Source organism: Diabrotica undecimpunctata, chromosome 8 (assembly GCF_040954645.1).
Source record: "Diabrotica undecimpunctata isolate CICGRU chromosome 8, icDiaUnde3, whole genome shotgun sequence".
NCBI classification, from domain to species: domain Eukaryota; kingdom Metazoa; phylum Arthropoda; class Insecta; order Coleoptera; family Chrysomelidae; genus Diabrotica; species Diabrotica undecimpunctata.
In genome coordinates this window covers 7,671,121-7,689,046 of record NC_092810.1, presented here as the reverse complement: position 1 = coordinate 7,689,046, position 17,926 = coordinate 7,671,121, and the positions used below count along the sequence as shown (strand labels likewise).

Below are 17,926 nucleotides of genomic sequence, written 5' to 3'. Positions count from 1 at the left end.
TAGGGCTAGGGGTTTTATGTAGCAATTATCGCACGATATTGTTAATTACACACTGAAAATACTCCTGCACATAATACTATAGAGAATAAAACCGTTTTTACTACCAGAAATTACAGAATAACAAGCAGGTTTTTTACAAAAAATAGTATATCTGAACAACTGAAGTACCCATTAAATTTTTTTAATATAATATACCTAATTTTTAATATAATTTTTTTACAAATTCTCATATCGGCCCGATTCTAACTCACGACCCTTGAGCTTTTAAGCTCAGTAAGTTGATGCTCTTAACAATAAGAGTATGCTTACTTTCTTGGTATCACCAAGGGAGTAATATAAGGAAAAATATATAGGTAAACTGAAAATATTCCGTAAGCCTAGATTTTGTTTATTTGTTTATTATATTTTTGTTTACATCTTGTCAATATCGATAAATGTCGGTAATGTTTAAGGTAACTATATATGTCCCAAATTATTCCTTTTATGATAATATTTTTATGCGGTTTATGTGGTGTAGATTGTGAAAGCGGTTTATTAAATATCATGGTAGAAAATGATAAAAACATTTTCATTAAATTCTATAATTTACAATTTCAGTATCAACAAAGAGCTAGTATTTATAACAATATCAAGACTGCTCAACGCCTCTCAAAGAAAAATGTCAAGTAAGACAAATAAATTATAGTTTTAATATTTACTTTATTGCCTTATTATTTTTTAAGCTTCTGCGGAGTTTGTGGAAGGTGTTGTTTGCAAGGTGTCCGATATACAAGAAAATGAACTTAAAACATTTCCATTAGGGAATGGAGAAGTCCTTCTGGTGAAGCAAAATAATGTTATTAGTGCATTAGGTTCAAAATGTACACATTATGAAGCTCCTCTTGTAAAGGGGGCCCTTGGTAATGGAAGAATTAGATGTCCTTGGCATGGAGCGTGTTTTAAAATATCTACTGGAGACATTGAAGAATTTCCAGGTAACTCTTTTTTATCTTGCTTTGTTTAGAAGCGAAAACAGTTTATAGGGGAGAGTGGGGAAGTATTGACTAATAATCTAATTTTAATAATCTTTGTAATAAGATTACCAACACGGGATATGTAATTTTTTTAATGTGAGTTTTTTTTTAATTGGTTTTTCAAACAAATAAGTCTATTTTTTGTAACGTACTTTTTTATAAAAAGGAAAAAAAATCGGGTAATTTCGACCGTTAGGATAGTATCGATCCTGATGAAGGGCAAAATAAACCAACCATTAATATTTAGAAATAAATTTAATTGTAATACCTATTTGAACATTATTTTACTATGAGCATGGGTCACAAATATACACTGACGCTTTTTCAGCGCTATTACAGTTAGTATGGGTCCAAGTTGCACAAAAACCGCAACCAAATGTCGTTATTATGTCCAAATTCTCCACAAATGGTACAGATTTCATCACCTTCTCTTCTCTTTTTAACTGGAGTTTTCCCTCTTTTCTTGCAACCTTTTGTAATTGTTCAGTATTTTTTTTTTCTTTTTTTGGTTTTTAATTTCAAGCTCAGCTTTTAATGAAGTCTTTCTCTTGTCGTTCCCCATTACTGAGGATCGTGATTTCTCCCAATATTACTAACTTACACTTTTGCGGTTACAATAATACTGGCACGTTTCTTAAAAATGAATATTGCATCAGCCATGACATCGCTGGTTGTTTCCCCTAGACCTTTGGACTATGCTGGTTTTTATTCGGTACGTTATATTTTAGACATTGTTTTACGCCATACTACGGTAGTTTTTTCCCAGTTTTAGTAGTCTAAAATATAGGTCGTCATTCTACGTAGACGATATGACATAATGTTTTTTTCCCTGTACCCTTCAGATATTCGTATTTGATTTTGAATTATGATTATAGTTGTGACTACTATATAATTGTACCACTTTTTCTAGCCAGATTTGATACTTAGCGATGATTAAACGTTTTATTTTAGGTTTAGATTCACTTCCCTGTTATCAAGTAACTATTGAAGGTGAAAATGTGAAGGTTAGAGCTAAAAAGAACGATTTGATTTCCAATAAACGCATTAAACCTATGGGAGGAAAACTTGGGACAACTGAAGATTCTATTGTTATTATTGGAGGAGGACCAGCAGCTGAAACTTGTGCTGAAACTCTCAGGCAAGAAAAATTTGGGGGATCCATTACTATGATCTGCAAAGAAAATTTCTTACCTTATGATAGAGTAAGATTTTTGGATAACTTTAACGAAAGTACAAGCTGAATATAGCGGCAAATGTCAACCATGAAACAAAATATTTCCGTTTTTTTCAGTGTTAGCATGTTTTTATATATGTTGTATTCTTCAAATAATATTTATATTATAAAGAGAGAAAATTTTTAAAAAGTACATTTTGATTATACTATTTTATGAATTCTGCAATTTTTACTTGATATAAAAGAATAATGAGTAAATAGGATTGCCAAATTTATCCGCTAATCTATCAAAGGGCAATTGCCAAAAACAAATTCTAATAATTAACTGCAACTAATCTCCGAATTTACTCGTTCTTGTTTTATATACATTAAAAATTGCAGAATTCATGACAGAATATAATCAAAATGTACTTTTCAAAAGCTTTCTCTTTTTATATTTGAAGCATACAACCTATAAATTATAAAAACATGCCAACACTGCCAAACCGAAATATTTTGTTCCATGGTCGACATTTGCGGCTATATTCAGCTTGTACTTTCGTTAAAAAATTTTTTGTTTTCTTCTGTTCTCGATAAATTAAAACTCCTACTTCCGTTTTCAGTCTGCCTTTACACAATGTACGACAAAAGTAGCTACGGCATTTAAAATCTCTCAAGGAAAATTTTGGAAATATTTCAGTTAAGCCTCTGTATTAAATAGACTTGAAAAGGAAAACCTTTCTTTTATTTGCATTGTAATTATGTCGCACATTGTTTTACCATAGACCCTTCGTCTTCAATTCTTCCTCTTTTATTAAACTCGAAAGTTGCTTCAATATAATCTTTATTATCACTGTCACTGTCATGTTGTCTTTTCTCTGTTTGGTATATCTTTTCTTTTGTATGTTTCTATTGTCCTATTTTAGGTGTGCCACCTCTTCAGGACGTAGTTTGTTTTACAGGGTGTCGGTTCTGATACGCTGTGTTATGCCTCACTGGTGGTTTGCATCGGTGGATGTTGTTCCTGCGGAGGAGGTAGATGTCCAGGGTGGTCTGAGGTGAAAGGGTTTGAGCTAAAACGGTCCTTTTCAGAAATTATTAGTAGATTAATTAATTAACGCAGTGAATGAATGAATTTACAGTATAAATAAAATATAAAAAGGTGAGGCCATTGGGTCACAAGTGATCCTAATGGGATCGGGAAACCACAGAAAGCCGATCCCTCCCTGACCGTATTTATCTATTACGGTAATAGAGTGGTTTCCTCCAGGATGTCCATCTATTTATTAGGGAGTTCGTTACTGGCCAAGGTCAGCAATTTAGTGGGGAGGAAGGGGAGTTTTCTTTTGGGATGTCTGATGAATTCTGAATGAAATCTGTCTCCTATATTTCCTCTTTTTTACTTAAATTAATATTACTGCTCTCGCCTGATTCTTCACCGTTTTCTATTCTTTTAAATATAAGTATCCATTGTTGATAGCAAAAAACTGCGCGTGCGTAATAAAACAAAACAAAAGCTTGACTAAATGACATAACACGCGCGACAGTAGGGAACACGGTAGGGCCGATCGGCGAAACAGAATGCGCCCGGCGCTCAGTCGACTCCAGTGTTGCCAATGTCCGGATAATTATCCGATTTTCAGATAATGTCGTGTATATTTAATAATTCAAAGGTCTATCGACTTGATGTTGCATTTTTTATTTGATTATATATGTAGTCGGATATATTGGCGACAATTTCGGTCCTAGAGTCAAACCGGTGCACTTTTCCTACATAAAATTTGCTACTTGTTCTTCTCAAGTGCTTAGATTTCTTCTACGTCTTACGGTTCATGAGAAAAAATTCCAATTGGAGGTCTACATGTCTTGCAAATTTCGTGAAAATAAAAACTTTGTATTTCGTTCCAAATTTAATTTATTTCGATTAAGCCTGACGTACTGATTCAAAAAAGATATACATACCCCTATGAGAAAATGCACCGTTTGGCCGGAAAATGGAAAAAACCATAATTTTTTGTATTATTTGTTCATCATTTAAACATCCTTTAATCGGCTATATTGGCGAGAATTTCGGTCCTAGAGTCAAACCGGTGCACTCTTCTTACATAAAATTTGCTACTTGTTCTTCTCAAGTGCTCAGATTTTTTATACGTCTTACGGTTCGTGAGAAAAAATTCCAGTTGCGGGTCTACATGTCTTGCAAATTTCGTGAAAAAAAAAACTTCGTATTTCGTTCCAAATTTAATTTATTGCGATTAAGCCTGGCGTACTGATTCAAAAAGGATATACATACCCTTATGAGAAAATGCACCGTTTGGCCGGAAAATTGAAAAAACCATAATTTTTTGTATTATTTGTTCATCATTTAAACATCCTTTAATCGGCTATATTGGCGAGAATTTCGGTCCTAGAGTCAAACCGGTGCACTCTTCTTACATAAAATTTGCTACTTGTTCTTCTCAAGTGCTCAGATTTCTTCTACGTCTTACGGTTCGTGAGAAAAAATTCCAATTGGAGATCTACATGTCTTGCAAATTTCGTGAAAATAAAAACTTTGCATTTCGTTCCAAATTTAATTTATTGCGATTAAGCCTGGCGTACTGATTCAAAAAAGATATACATACCCTTATGAGAAAATGCACCGTTTGGCCGGAAAATGGAAAAAACTGAAAATTTTTAATTCGATTTTTCCATTTTTTTTGCCAAACTGTGGGTAGGGGATAGAAAAAAAAACACGTATTTGGAATAAGTTAGACCTAGTGTATATATTAACATTAAAAGAAACAATTTTCTAAAATTGGAATTTGCCCAAAAATGTTTAAACGGGGTACCCTTGGATTTTTTTCAAAATTCAATAATCGGGCATATTGGCGTCAATTTCGGTCCTAGAGTCAAACCGGTGCACTTTTCCTACATAAAATTTGCTACTTGTTCTTCTCAAGTGCTCAGATTTCTTCTACGTCTTACGGTTCGTGAGAAAAAATTCCAATTGGAGGTCTACATGTCTTGCAAATTTCGTGAAAATAAAAACTTTGTATTTCGTTCCAAATTTAATTTATTTTGTTTAAGCCTGACGTACTGATTCAAAAAAGATATACATACCCCTATGAGAAAATGCACCGTTTGGCCGGAAAATGGAAAAAACTGTAATTTTTTGTATTATTTGTTCATCATATCAATCAAATAAATATATTTTCTGTATTAAAAGTCAGCGCTGACATGCGATGCCTCTGGAACAACGCACTGTGGGCGTCACGATGCACAGTTTGGGAAGCCCTGGCACATATGTTAGCTCTGTTTTCAATCACAGGCCTAATGTATGTTTTTGTATGTAAGTACGTGAATGTGTCCGTCCAAATTTACCACATAGAGCATTTTAGTAGACCGACTTTTCTCCTTACCTTGTTACGAGTTACAGCCAGATCAGCTCTCCAGTGTAGTATTTCTTTTTCCATGGAAAAAGTAAACTATTGATGTATAAGCAAACTTTTAGGTATATAAACTGTATTGACTAATATTTTTTTATTGATAAAAGGTTAGATTAAGCAAAGATATGGGATTAGACATAAAAACTGCTGAGTTCCGAAGTGAGGACTTTTATCAAACATATAACATAAATGTATTAAAAGGCATCGATGCTACAGAGGTGGACACTGAGAAGAAAATAGTGAGTTTGCGGAACAACACAAAAGTTCCTTACACCAAATTGTTTATCGCAACTGGAAATAGAGCAAGAAGACCTTGTACTCCTGGAAGTTATTTGAAGAATGTGGTAGTGTTGAGAACATACGAAGAAGCCAAGTAAGTATTATTGAATAATTTTAATTTTACAGTACGTACAAAAAGGAGGTCAAAAGAAAGTTTAAATTAAGACTTAAAAGGGATAATTCCTGGGAGTTGGCTGTATACCATATACACTCAATGCAAAAAAACGTAACGGAGAAAATTTTGGTGAAATTCAAAGTATTTCAGTTTTTTTATTTTTAGCCCTATTTTGATGATTTTTTCAGGACACTGTGTAAAAATTTATAAATTTTAATTCAGTATAGTGAGTTTTTTAATAAAATTTTGTATTTGACCTATTATACGGGGTTAATCGATAGCATTCGATAGGTAGTTTTTTATCCTAATTTGGAAACATCTTGTGGAATAATTCCGTTAGCGGATTTTCGCAAAAACCTTGTTTTTCGGTTGCAACCATGTCTTCTAAGTATTATGTTTTTTGTTTCATGTGAAAATATGGATTGGTTCATTTTTAGGAGCGAAATGACTTTGCCACCCACAATTTACGACTTTTCCTATTACAGTAGACTCCCTCTATAACGAGAACTGAAATGGCAGATTAATTACCTCGTTATAAGTCGATCTCGTTATATCAGACAACAATATTAATCAGTATATACATATGAATATGTAGTTTTTTAAAAGATTAACTTCCTATAGTGAAGCCATTCGGAACAATATAAGATGCTAATAAATATTGTTTGAATGGCGTTTTTGAAAAAAAAGTTGTTTACTTTTATTGTCAATGATATATGTTAAAACAGAAAATCTGTATTCTGTAAATCTGTATAAAGCGTATTTTCAAGAATAACATAAACTACTGCGTCTGCAATTGGAAGAAGTCTGTCATTTTTGACTGCTTTAAATTGTCCAGTATCATTATATCTATCATATTTTCTAAAAATGTGAAACAGTTGTATTTATTGTAAAGAAGTTTGGGGCAGTTAAAAAGGGTGTTTATTTATAACCACGGCCGGGTCAAAAACGTAAAAAAACACATTTCTCGATCTTATTTTCTCTCGTTATAACCAAATTTGCCTCGCTATGGAGGGTTATAGTTCAATAGAAATTTCACGGAACATCTAATATTCCTCGTTATAAGCGAAACCTCGTAATAACCGTGTTCCTATAGAGGGAGTATACTATATTACCATTATCTGTATTACGACGATGGGGGCTTTGTTGACTGATATCGAAGGAATTGTAAGAGCGTGTGGTAAAAGATTTTGAGAATTTCATATATAATATTAATATGTATTCCCAAGATATTGGCAAAACGATGGATTTATATAAAAGCGCACAAAATGTTCCTAGGAATTTGGGTAACAAGTTTTAAAAAACACTTCGGCTGACAGCTGCAAATATATTGCTCGGTCTGAAATTTACTACGAACTATTAATAACATTTTATACAGAGTTAACAAAGAAAGAAACGAAAGACAACAAAGAACAAACAAACTAGACCAGGAAAAACTGAAGATTCAGGAATGTAAAGAGAAGTTCGAAGAAGAAGTCGCAAATGAGTTAAGGACGCTAGAACTGCACTCCATAGAGGGCAAATGGAATAATATCAAAACAGTAGTACTGACAGCTGCAGCGTCCACCCTGGGAAACAAGAAAAAGGCGAGAAGAGGAGCATGGTTTGATGACGAGTGCATACGAGCAATAGAGGAAAGAAATGAAGCACACAAAATGGAAAAAATGGAAGACAATTTCAAAAACAACGAAATTAGAAAAAAATAAAAAGTGGGTATAAACCTCAAACAAGTCTAGAAGTAGAGAATGGAGTAGATGCTCCAACGATAGCTCCAAGTTCTCGAAGCTATTAAGGCCCAGAAAAACAATAAAGCTCCGGGAATTGACGAAATACCAGCAGAATTGTATAAATTAGGTGGCGACTACCTAGCAAGTCACATCTACACGCTCATCAGACATATGGCAAGAAGAAAAAATACCCAACGACTGGAAGAAAAGTATAGTATGCCCGATCTATAAAAAAGGAGACAAACTCCAGTGCAAAAACTACCGTGGAATTTCTCTACCATGTACAGCATATAAAGTCCTTACGTATATTATAAACCAGCGGCTCCAGCCACTAGCAGAAAATATTATTGGAGAGTATCAGACGGGCTTCCGACGGGGAAGATTGACACTGGACCAAATATTTAGAGTCAAACAGATCTTGAGTAAATCGTGTGAACATGACATTGATGATGAGAAATATGGAAGAGAATAACGCAGGCAAACAGAGCTTATTTTGCACTCTCCTATATATTTCGGTCTAAAAATGTCCACCGAAATACAAAGATGAGAATCTATAAAACCTTAATTTGACCAATAGCATGCTATGGCAGTGAAGCATAGGTTCTGAAAGAAATATCCAAAAGCAAACTCGACACATTCGAAAGTAAAGTACTGAGGAGAATACTATTACCTGTAAGGGAAAACGGAGTTTTCAGAAGTCGATACAATAACGAGCTTTATCAACTTTATATTCTAATGAAGTCTGACAGGAAGCACCACTGTCAGACATCATTAGAATACAAAGATTGGAAAGCCAAGAAAGCGCTGGAAAGACACAGTAAACAGTGATGCACAAGCCCTTTTAGAAGTCCGTGTATGAAGAAGATCAGCCACAGACAAGCAAGGGTGGAGGCAAAACATTAAGGATGCCAAGGCTCAATTTGGGCCGTAGTACCGTAGAAGAAGTTTAATAAAATTTCGTTTGAGATTTCCTACAATAAAAGTTAAATGGCTTGTGCTTTAAAATTTGCTTCAATATTTAACAGAAACATAAATTTACTTATATTATTATTACCTTTTTAGAGATGCAAATGCAATGCTTTCAAAGGATAAAGAAGTGGTTATTATCGGAGGTAGCTTCATAGCAATGGAAGTAGCCGAATATTGTAGGGATAAAGCGAAAAAAGTATCTGTAGTGATGCGTGATGATGTACCTTTCAAGACAGTTTTAGGTCCAATGGTAGGAGAAGCGGTAATGAAGCTTTTTAAAAGAATGGTATTAATTTTATCCCGAAAATGACAGTAGATGTGATCAATGGTACCGAGAAAGTGGAGAGTGTAAAATTGAATAACGGTGAAGTATATACCTAAATATTTTATAATGATAACTGCGTATATAATCTAAACTAATCAATCGTAATATATTATCTTTAACAAAATTTTGTAGGTACTATTCTACCAGCCGATATCGTAATATTAGGAACAGGCAGTAACACCAATACAGATTTTTTGAAAAGTTCAAGCATCCAATTAAAGGAAAATGGAACAATTGAAACCAACGAGTATCTAGAGAGTGCAGTTTCTGATGTATATGCTGGAGGTGATATAGCTCTGGCTCCTGTGTGGTGTAGAAATAATATCAAGGCTTCTATCGGCCACTTTGGATTAGCGGAATATCATGGCAGAATAGCCGCTTTAAACATGATTGGTAAAAAGACCGCGTTGAAGACGGTACCGTATTTTTGGACAAAATTGGGACCACTTAGCATACGGTAAAAACATTTTTTAAATTTAAGTTATGGATCTTAATTCCAAGGTGTACTTTTTGGGATATTTTTTTTTCTTCATTTAATTCCAATACGATATTGCTGCAGATAAAACTGACAACAACTTACAAATACTAAATGATTTTTAAAAATTGTATAAAAATAAAATAAAAAAGGCAAAGATTAATTCTAATGACAGAGTAGGGTAGACCGGGGGAATCCTGACATACGGGGCAATACCGACACAGTGGGTTTTAGTTTTATTTTTAGTTGAACATATCACCAGAGAACTTACGAACACAGAGAAGCGACACAACGGTCCAAAAGCGTGTACCATTTTTGTATACGCATGCCCGATTCTGGTTGTTTAACTGTCAAAAACACGTGCTTATTCTTTAATTCTGGTTGTTTTCGATAGTCGGTAGGCGTCCAGGGTAAATACTCGACACAACAAGTGCCTTTGACTATTTATATAATTTATTTATAGTTAAAAGTTTATAGTTATAGTTAAAATATATAAGTTTATAGTTATAGTTTATAGTTAAAAGTTTAATTTATATTTAAAATGTCTGGATATATTTGTGCGATTCGCGGATGTTTATCTGTGACAGGAAAAGGAATAAGTTTATTTAGATTTCCTAAGAATAATAGCAGGTAATTACTATTGCTTTGTAATTATTATTAGTTATTACATAATAGTATTGGTTTGACTTTCGAACAGTAAGCCGACGCCGACGTGTCTGTCCGAGCTATAAAAAATAAACTTTGGTCTGCCAAAGGATAGTTCAAAAGGAAAACATTAAATTTGGTGTCAGTGCTATTTCTTTTATTGAAAGACGCAAGTCTCCGGAGGCTCAGGTCAAAAAATCAACAGATGGTGGCCGGGTGTCAGCGCGCTCGAAGACAACAATACGAATATAGTATTTTTAGGAAATAAAAATATATAGAGGGTTTTATACATGAGAATATTAAATATCGCTCTTAAACGAAACAAAGAAATTACTAAAATGCTCAAACTAAAAATTGTTGGAAACATAATTAGACCGAGAAGAGAAAACTGTAAATTTATTAAGATTAGATATTGACAAAAGTTAAATATTTCATTACTTACAATATACTTAGAATATACTAATACTCCTATAGTTGTAAGTAATAAAGTATTATTTATAAATACAGAAAAAGTTCTTTGTTTAAAATTTGTTCTGTTAAAAATTTGTAGTGCCAAAGTGTGGATAGAAGCTTGCAGACGAGAAGATTTGTTATTCAAAATGGATTCACTTAATAATAATTATAGGATTTGTGAACTGCATTTTGAATATTTGCAATATTTCATATTTATTGAAAGTCAACAATGCTCAATTTTATTTAAGAGCGTAGGCGCAAAATTTCGGGCCAAATATTTTTAAATGCAATCATTTTTTTCGAATCCTGAGAAAACTAACAAATATTTTTGAACTAAAATTTAAACGCAGAATGAAAGATTACATTATTACCGAAGGCCGAAAGTCCCTTAGAATAAACAAAAAGTTTTTTTGAATGAGATATTTGAAATTAAAAATCACACTAAATTTTCTCTTTTTTTTTTCACCCCTGTAACTTATTAAAATAAACATTATAGAAGTTTTCAGGGACTTTCGGCCCTCAGTAATAATGTAGTCTTTCATTCTGCGTTTAAATTTTTCAAAAATACTTATTAGTTTTTTCAGGATTCGAAAAAAAATGAAAGCATTTAAAAAGTTTGGCCCGAAATTTTGCGCCTACGCTCTTAAGAATTTATATTGTGTGATATGCCCACTGACTATTAATTTTCTGGTTGTTAGCTGTCATTGGCGGCTTGTCCACGTAACTTCAAAGGCGTGTTGCTTCTCTGTGTTGTTGTCTGATATCGCTCAGTTAGTTTCTGTCTATTGTCTATTCTGTCATCCAAGCAAACTAGTTATTTTATTCTGAATTGTTATGTGTTTTATTAGTTGTTGATCTAATTATTGACTTCTCTACAAATGAAGGTAACATATTATATTATTATAAAAACAATTAGATAAATAAAAAGTGCAAATTATAAAGATAATTTTAGTATCGTTCATGTTACATTTTAACATTCAGTTAAGTCTGTAGAATTGTGTAACCGCCATCTTGTCCTACAGGGGGTGATGCCGACACACCAATGGGGGGAAATATCGATAGGTGTCGGTACTACCCCATTTATTTTAAAATTAAATATAGTTATTTGATACCAAAGACGTTGCTGTTTATGTGTTTTAGATGGTGAGATCGAGAAAAAGAACAACGGAAAGGGGCAAATGGAACGAGGAGTCACTAAAAAGGGCATTTAAATTGGTTCAAAGTGGATGATCCGTAAAAAATGTTGCCGCTGAATTAAATATTCCAAGAATTACGCTTCATGACCGTCCCAAATCTAATTCTATCAAAAAGCCACCCTGGGAAAGAAATCGCACTTTTCAGCAGAACAAGAAGCTGATCCCATCAAACAACTATCAAACCAGTTGTATGGCATTACTTTGACAGACTTACGGAGACTTATGCGTATGGTCTTGCTGAAAAGTTAAAAAGAAAACACCTAATTTTAATAAAGCTCCCAAAATGGCTTGGTAGGACTGAAATTTGGAACAAATTTTAGAAATAAAATATGGCCTAACAACCTTTCTGGTGCCAGTTTAGGCTTCAGTCAATTCCATACGATTACATGTCCCCTATCTTTTCTTGTCTAAGAAGTGAATGGATCTTAATCATTTTTCTCAAATTGCCCACAACTTAATAAAAGACATACCTGAACAACATATGGATTTTTTAAAGAACATCAATGTAAATCCCTCAAATAGCTTTTCTTTTTCTGAAGTATCATTGAATCAGACCCAGGAAATCATAGACAGCTTAAAAAACAAAAAAAGTTATGATATATGTATATGGCTTAAATGTTAGCATTAAGATGATAAAAAATATTATCATAAGCTCTCTTACACACTTACTAAATCAATCAATGCTTGCAATAGGCCTGTTGCATTATCGCCTATAATTGACTAACACACTTAGGAAAAAGCAATATTATTGTTTGTTGGTTAAAGTGTATGAATTAAGATTCACAGTGCGCCATTCTCTATAATTATTTACTTTTCTCTATCTTTCAGATATTGCGGATTTGGAGTTTATGATGACATAATATATACTGGAGACGTAGAAAATTTCAAATTTGTTGCGTTCTATTTGGAGAATGACGAAGTTATAGCTGTGAGTTCTTGTGGCATGGATCCATATGTTTCTAAATTTGCCGAATTAACAGCTCAAGGAAGAAAACTTAAAAGGGAAGATCTCAGTTTTCATATCTTCGGATGGGCAAAATAAATAATATAATTAAATATCTGATTTAGATTGTTAGTAAAAGTATAATTAAATATAATATTCTGTACTTTATTGTCTTCACTCTTTCACTAAATTCACAAATTAAAATCTTAAATAACTATCTACTCTAAAATTTACAAAAAAAAAGGTCAAGATATATTGCGCTCAGGGTTTATAATCTAATGTCTTGAATTATTTAAAAACCTTAACAAAACGTCTACCTGAATAGTTGAAACTCTACATTTGTAACATTGAGCTGTTTTTTGGGAAAAAGTCAACCATAATATCGACCAACAGTGATGTGATAACCTAAAAGCAAGGCTTTCTTACCGTAAATTTAAAATGTGACAGATCAAATAAGTAAAATCCTAGTGACACACGAAGTCAAGTCTATCTTTAAACCAACTTTTTTTTACTTATTAATTCAAAAAATATTGAGTTGGAAATAGTCTTAAATATTGATCAAACCTCTTTTTGTTCCAATAAAACTTTGTCCCTAAAAATGATATTAAAAAACATGGAGCTGCATCCTTCTTGCAACAATGTCCTGAATTGTTGAAGATGAGTTATAAAAAAGACCTCATTGCAATAAATTAGATAAGAAATTTGCTCTATGTGAGCACATTGTCTTCTTAATTTGTCAATCCAGCACCACAATAATAATATAATCTGGAATTTTTACAAAGGAGGTCTGTTCCGCCAGAAAGAAGGAAAAGGGGAAGACCACCAAATTCCTGGAGAAGAGAAATTACAAAAACAATGCAATCTAGAGGCTTAGAAGAGGGAGATTGGAGAGATAGGAAAAGATGGAGGCTGAAATGCGGGAAGCGGCAATCGCCGTAGGACCCCCGTTATATGATGGATGAGGTTTGTTCATATTGTTCCTGGGTCAATTTCATTTTTAACTCTGTTTCAGATAACTATTGTTCATGTACACTAGCCCACAGGACTGACTGCTTTATATACCATCTGAAGCACATTGATGGTTTATTATTTTTAGCAAATTGCTTTAGTTTCTATAACTTTTTTCAAAAGAATGATATTTTGAACAGCAAAGGAGTCCCATTGGACCTGGTTTTTAGTAATTTGGAATCTATTAATGTTACTCCAGCAGTAGATAAAATTTTTGAGAATAGTTTAAATCACACAGCTATCAGTTTTGAACTAGTGTGTGAAGAAAATTTTGATGTTATGAATTACGAGGAATACTTTTATGATTTCAAAAATGGTGACTACTTTTCAATAAATAATTATTTAGCAAGTATAAATTGGGAGGGACTGTTTCTTAATGGTACAGTTGATAGTATGGTGGTCATTTTTTATGATATAATTTACTCACTGATAGAACACTTTGTTCCACTAAAGAAATATAAAACCTCTACCTTTCCCTCTTGGTTCTCGTCAGAGCTGCGTAATCTAATTATATGTAAAAAACAGGCCCACAAACAATTTAAAATTAGTGGTAGGCAAGATGATTATGACCGTTTTGTGGCTTTAAGAAACCAGTGTGAAATTTTAAGAGCAAACTGTCAGAAACAGTATTTAGATGGGATACAAAATAACATTTCTGATAATCCAAAATATTTTTGGTCTTATATTAAAAGCAAAAGAAATGGGTATAATATACCATCCAGAATGGTCTATAATGATAGGGTTAGCTTAAATATCAAGGACTCTGCCAATATGTTCGCAGAATATTTCTCATCTGTCTACTCAGATGAACAAAAAGATACTTTACCTTTTTTTAATTTTGACAGTTCGATTTGTTTGAGTTCTATAATACTTACAGCAACTGAGGTCTATGATACTATTGCAAATTGTAAAAACCGATTATGTGCAGGGCCGGATGGAATCCCAGCCTATTTTCTGAAAAAATGTATATGTGTACTTACAAAACCAATCTTGTTTATTTTTAACAGATCACTTGGTACTGGTAGCTTTCCCAGTCTCTGGAAGAAAAGTTTTTTAAAGCCGATTTTTAAATCGGGTGCAAGGAACGATATATCAAACTATCGAGCTGTCTGTAATCAGTCAGAGCTGCCCAAGTTGCTTGATTGTTTGGTTAGTAAGAAACTGACATGGAGTTTTAGAAGCATTTTTAATCCTGAACAATTTGGCTTTATGAGAGGGAGGTCAACAGATGCCAACCTAGTTTTGTATGTGAATCATATATACAACAGCTTTGAAGAGGGAGTCCAGGTTGACTCAATCTATACTGACTTTTCCAAAGCATTTGATCGGGTAAACCATGGGGTTCTCTTACAAAAACTAAGAGCTTTGGGTATTTTGGATCCCCTTCTTCAGTGGATTACAGAATTTGTTAGTGGCCGTACGCAGGCAGTTAACTTGGGAAGTGACATTTCAATTGAAATAACAGTTCCATCGGGCGTGCCACAAGGCTCCCATTGTGGCCCTGTTTTGTTTTGTTTGTTTCTGGTTGATTTAGTACAACAAATCAAAAATTGTAATGTTCTTATGTTTGCTGACGATGTAAAACTGTTTAGAAAAATTCAATCCTGGAATGATGCTGCTATATTACAGGAAGATCTTAAATTATTTTATGATTGGTGCACTTTAAACAAAATGTCACTCAATATAAACAAATGTCATAAAATGACATTCTCAAGGCAAAGAAATCCAATTGAATTTGTTTACTACATAAATAACTTGCCATTAGCCTCGAAAAATGAAGTATTAGATTTGGGAATCTGGTTAGACACCAAACTGTCATTCTCAAGCCACATCAACCAAGTAACAAATAGAGCGATGAAAGTGCTGGGATTTATCCAACGCACATCAGTGGACCTGTCTTTGTTTACATTTAGAAAACTTTATTGTGGTCTCGTTAGACCCATTCTGGAGTTTGGATCAGTTGTATGGTCCCCATCATACCACTGTTACATTCAACAGATTGAAAGAGTCCAGAATAAATTTCTGAGGGTAGCAGCCTATAAGAGTGGATACAGGAGAGAGGAATACAACTATCAGTGGGTAAGAGATAGTCTTAACTTACCAACACTTGAGTCAAGGAGGACATTGTTAGATTTATGTTTCTTACACAAAGTTATCAATGCTTTTATAGATTGTCCTCAACTCTTATCGCTTGTTAGTCTTAAAGTTCCTAGTAGAAGCAACAGACAATCAGAAATCTTTTCAGTGCCATTTCACCACACTAATTATGGTATCAATGAACCAACTACACGATTGGTCCGGAGTGCTAATAGCCTACCAAGACAAATGGATATTTTTGACTCCAAAATTAGTTTGTTTAAAAAACAACTAAAAAGTATCTTACAATAAGTTTGTTGTACATCTATATTATTCTTATATGTTTGTATTATTCTGAGGTGTTTGTTATTTTAATAATTTATTGTTGTTAAGGTGTAACTTTGTAAAACTTGTGATTGTTATTTTAATAATTTATTGATTGTAAGATGTAACTTTGTAAAAATTGTAAGTAAATGGATGCCGTATATAAATAAATAAAAAAAGTATTAAAAATGCGGTTGTTTCTACAAAACTCATGCACTCTAGCTTAGAACACCAGTATCTTGGCCACTGAGCTACAGCCACCATAAAAATTGATTAATAAAACAGCAGAACATTTATTTACATTTATTTCTAAAGTAAATTATATTATATAAAGGTACTAATTAAACTAATAAACAGATGGATGTTTATTTCTTGCCAGTCATAATTCTGTAAATGGCTTCAGCAGACATACCCAAACCAACTACTGTTAAAAGAATAGTAAATTGGTAAAGGATTTTGTCTTTGACACCAGCTTTTAAGTGGACTGGTACTCCATCATCAACCTGTAAAAAGAGCATTCCTTCAGTTTGTACCAAAACATCAATTCCATTTTCATATAAGCATATTCTATAATTAACAAGGTTAGATACATATTTTAACAATATTTGGAGTCAAATATTAAAATCTTAGTACATATTACTTGCTCTAGACAGAATTGTTTTTGTTTTTGATGAATATGATTTTTTTTGTTAATATTTTGATATCGAGCCATGCTTCTCTATATAAAACACAGCCTGTGCACTTTGGATTTAAAAAAACGCACACTTATTCTATATCTTTAAAATTTTACACAAGCAAAATAAGAATACTAACATAACTTTTTAAAAAGTTTGTGATAATAAATAGAAAAAAATGGGCATATTTTGTAATGACTAATCTACAAAAAATAAAATCAAAAATTTTGAGGTCTTTTTTGTATTTACTATGCAAGTTTTGATAATGTTCTAAAGAATAAACTGACTACCATTTGTATCACACATTTAATTTACCATGCTCTGTTGACTACTACATTTTTCAATCAATACTTAAGAACTTGAATAAAACATGAAATGATGATCTTTAAATTTATGAAAAAACTAATAGGTACTGATTCCACCAAAAATAATTATGTGCTCTTAATTTTAGTGAAGGCAATATGAAACTAGATTATCTGGGCTGATATATTTGTATTTATAGGACTAAGTATATTGCATATATTAATTTTATCACTTTTCCATCAGTAAATATCTTGTATGTGTGGCAGAGTTAATTTATTTCAATTCTTTAATTCACTTTTGTCCTTGCAGTTCTATTACTTGTTCAATGCTTTCAAATGCCTGTTCCATAACTAATAAATTATTGAATTAACACTACGATAGCCCCTTAACATTTAGTTTTTGCAAATGCCTTTTATACTGAAATGAAGTACCTGTAATTTCTTTTGAAGATCCTTTAGCCTGGCAGTCCTAGGTCCAACGTCAACGGATGCATTTCTTACAACTTGATTGTTAATAGCTCTACCAAGAGCAAACAATTGCTGTAAAATTTTACAATTATTAAAATTTGATAAAATATTCATGGTTACATAATTGTGACTAGGTTAACTTAAAGTGGATAAAATTTTGAACGTTAAATTTTAGTACATATCAATTAATATGAATTAAGAGTATTATATAATAGGTATTATAAATATTACCCTTGTGTGGTTCATTTTTTTATTATTTTAATAAATTCAACACCCTTTAGCACCTAACTGACTGACAGACAGATATGACAATTGACAGTAATGTGATTTAGAAAAAAGGTATCCAACTTAAAATT

The 17,926-nt window shown here is 32.7% G+C and overlaps 2 protein-coding genes across 2 annotated transcripts; one reads left to right on the top strand and one right to left on the bottom strand.

Annotated features, from left to right (window-relative positions):
- The first annotated feature begins 474 nt into the window (after positions 1 to 474).
- Positions 475 to 12,881, top strand: LOC140448692 (apoptosis-inducing factor 3-like). Its single transcript, XM_072541801.1, has 7 exons — positions 475 to 665; positions 723 to 974; positions 1,965 to 2,215; positions 5,702 to 5,967; positions 8,775 to 8,986; positions 9,139 to 9,463; positions 12,604 to 12,881. Exons 1-7 carry the CDS (start codon positions 554 to 556, stop codon positions 12,815 to 12,817), a joined length of 1,632 nt encoding a protein of 543 aa, XP_072397902.1. The 5' UTR covers positions 475 to 553; the 3' UTR covers positions 12,818 to 12,881.
- A 3,532-nt stretch (positions 12,882 to 16,413) lies between these two features.
- On the bottom strand, positions 16,414 to 17,926 carry LOC140449226 (cytochrome c oxidase subunit 7A2, mitochondrial-like). Its single transcript, XM_072542408.1, has 3 exons — positions 17,802 to 17,926; positions 17,535 to 17,642; positions 16,414 to 16,629 (listed from the first exon to the last, which is right to left on the bottom strand). Exons 1-3 carry the CDS (start codon positions 17,814 to 17,816, stop codon positions 16,492 to 16,494), a joined length of 261 nt encoding a protein of 86 aa, XP_072398509.1. The 5' UTR covers positions 17,817 to 17,926; the 3' UTR covers positions 16,414 to 16,491.

Bases quoted from the DNA above. Each gene is read 5' to 3' on its own strand.
- LOC140448692 (XM_072541801.1), top strand. From the start codon at position 554: ATGATAAAAACATTTTCATTAAATTCTATAATTTACAATTTCAGTATC. The intron at 5,968-8,774 runs GTAAGTATTATT...TTACCTTTTTAG, and splicing joins AGAACATACGAAGAAGCCAA to AGATGCAAATGCAATGCTTT. The intron at 9,464-12,603 runs GTAAAAACATTT...TCTATCTTTCAG, and splicing joins TTGGGACCACTTAGCATACG to ATATTGCGGATTTGGAGTTT.
- LOC140449226 (XM_072542408.1), bottom strand. The intron at 16,630-17,534 runs GTACTTCATTTC...CTCTTTTTACAG, and splicing joins ATCTTCAAAAGAAATTACAG to GTTGATGATGGAGTACCAGT.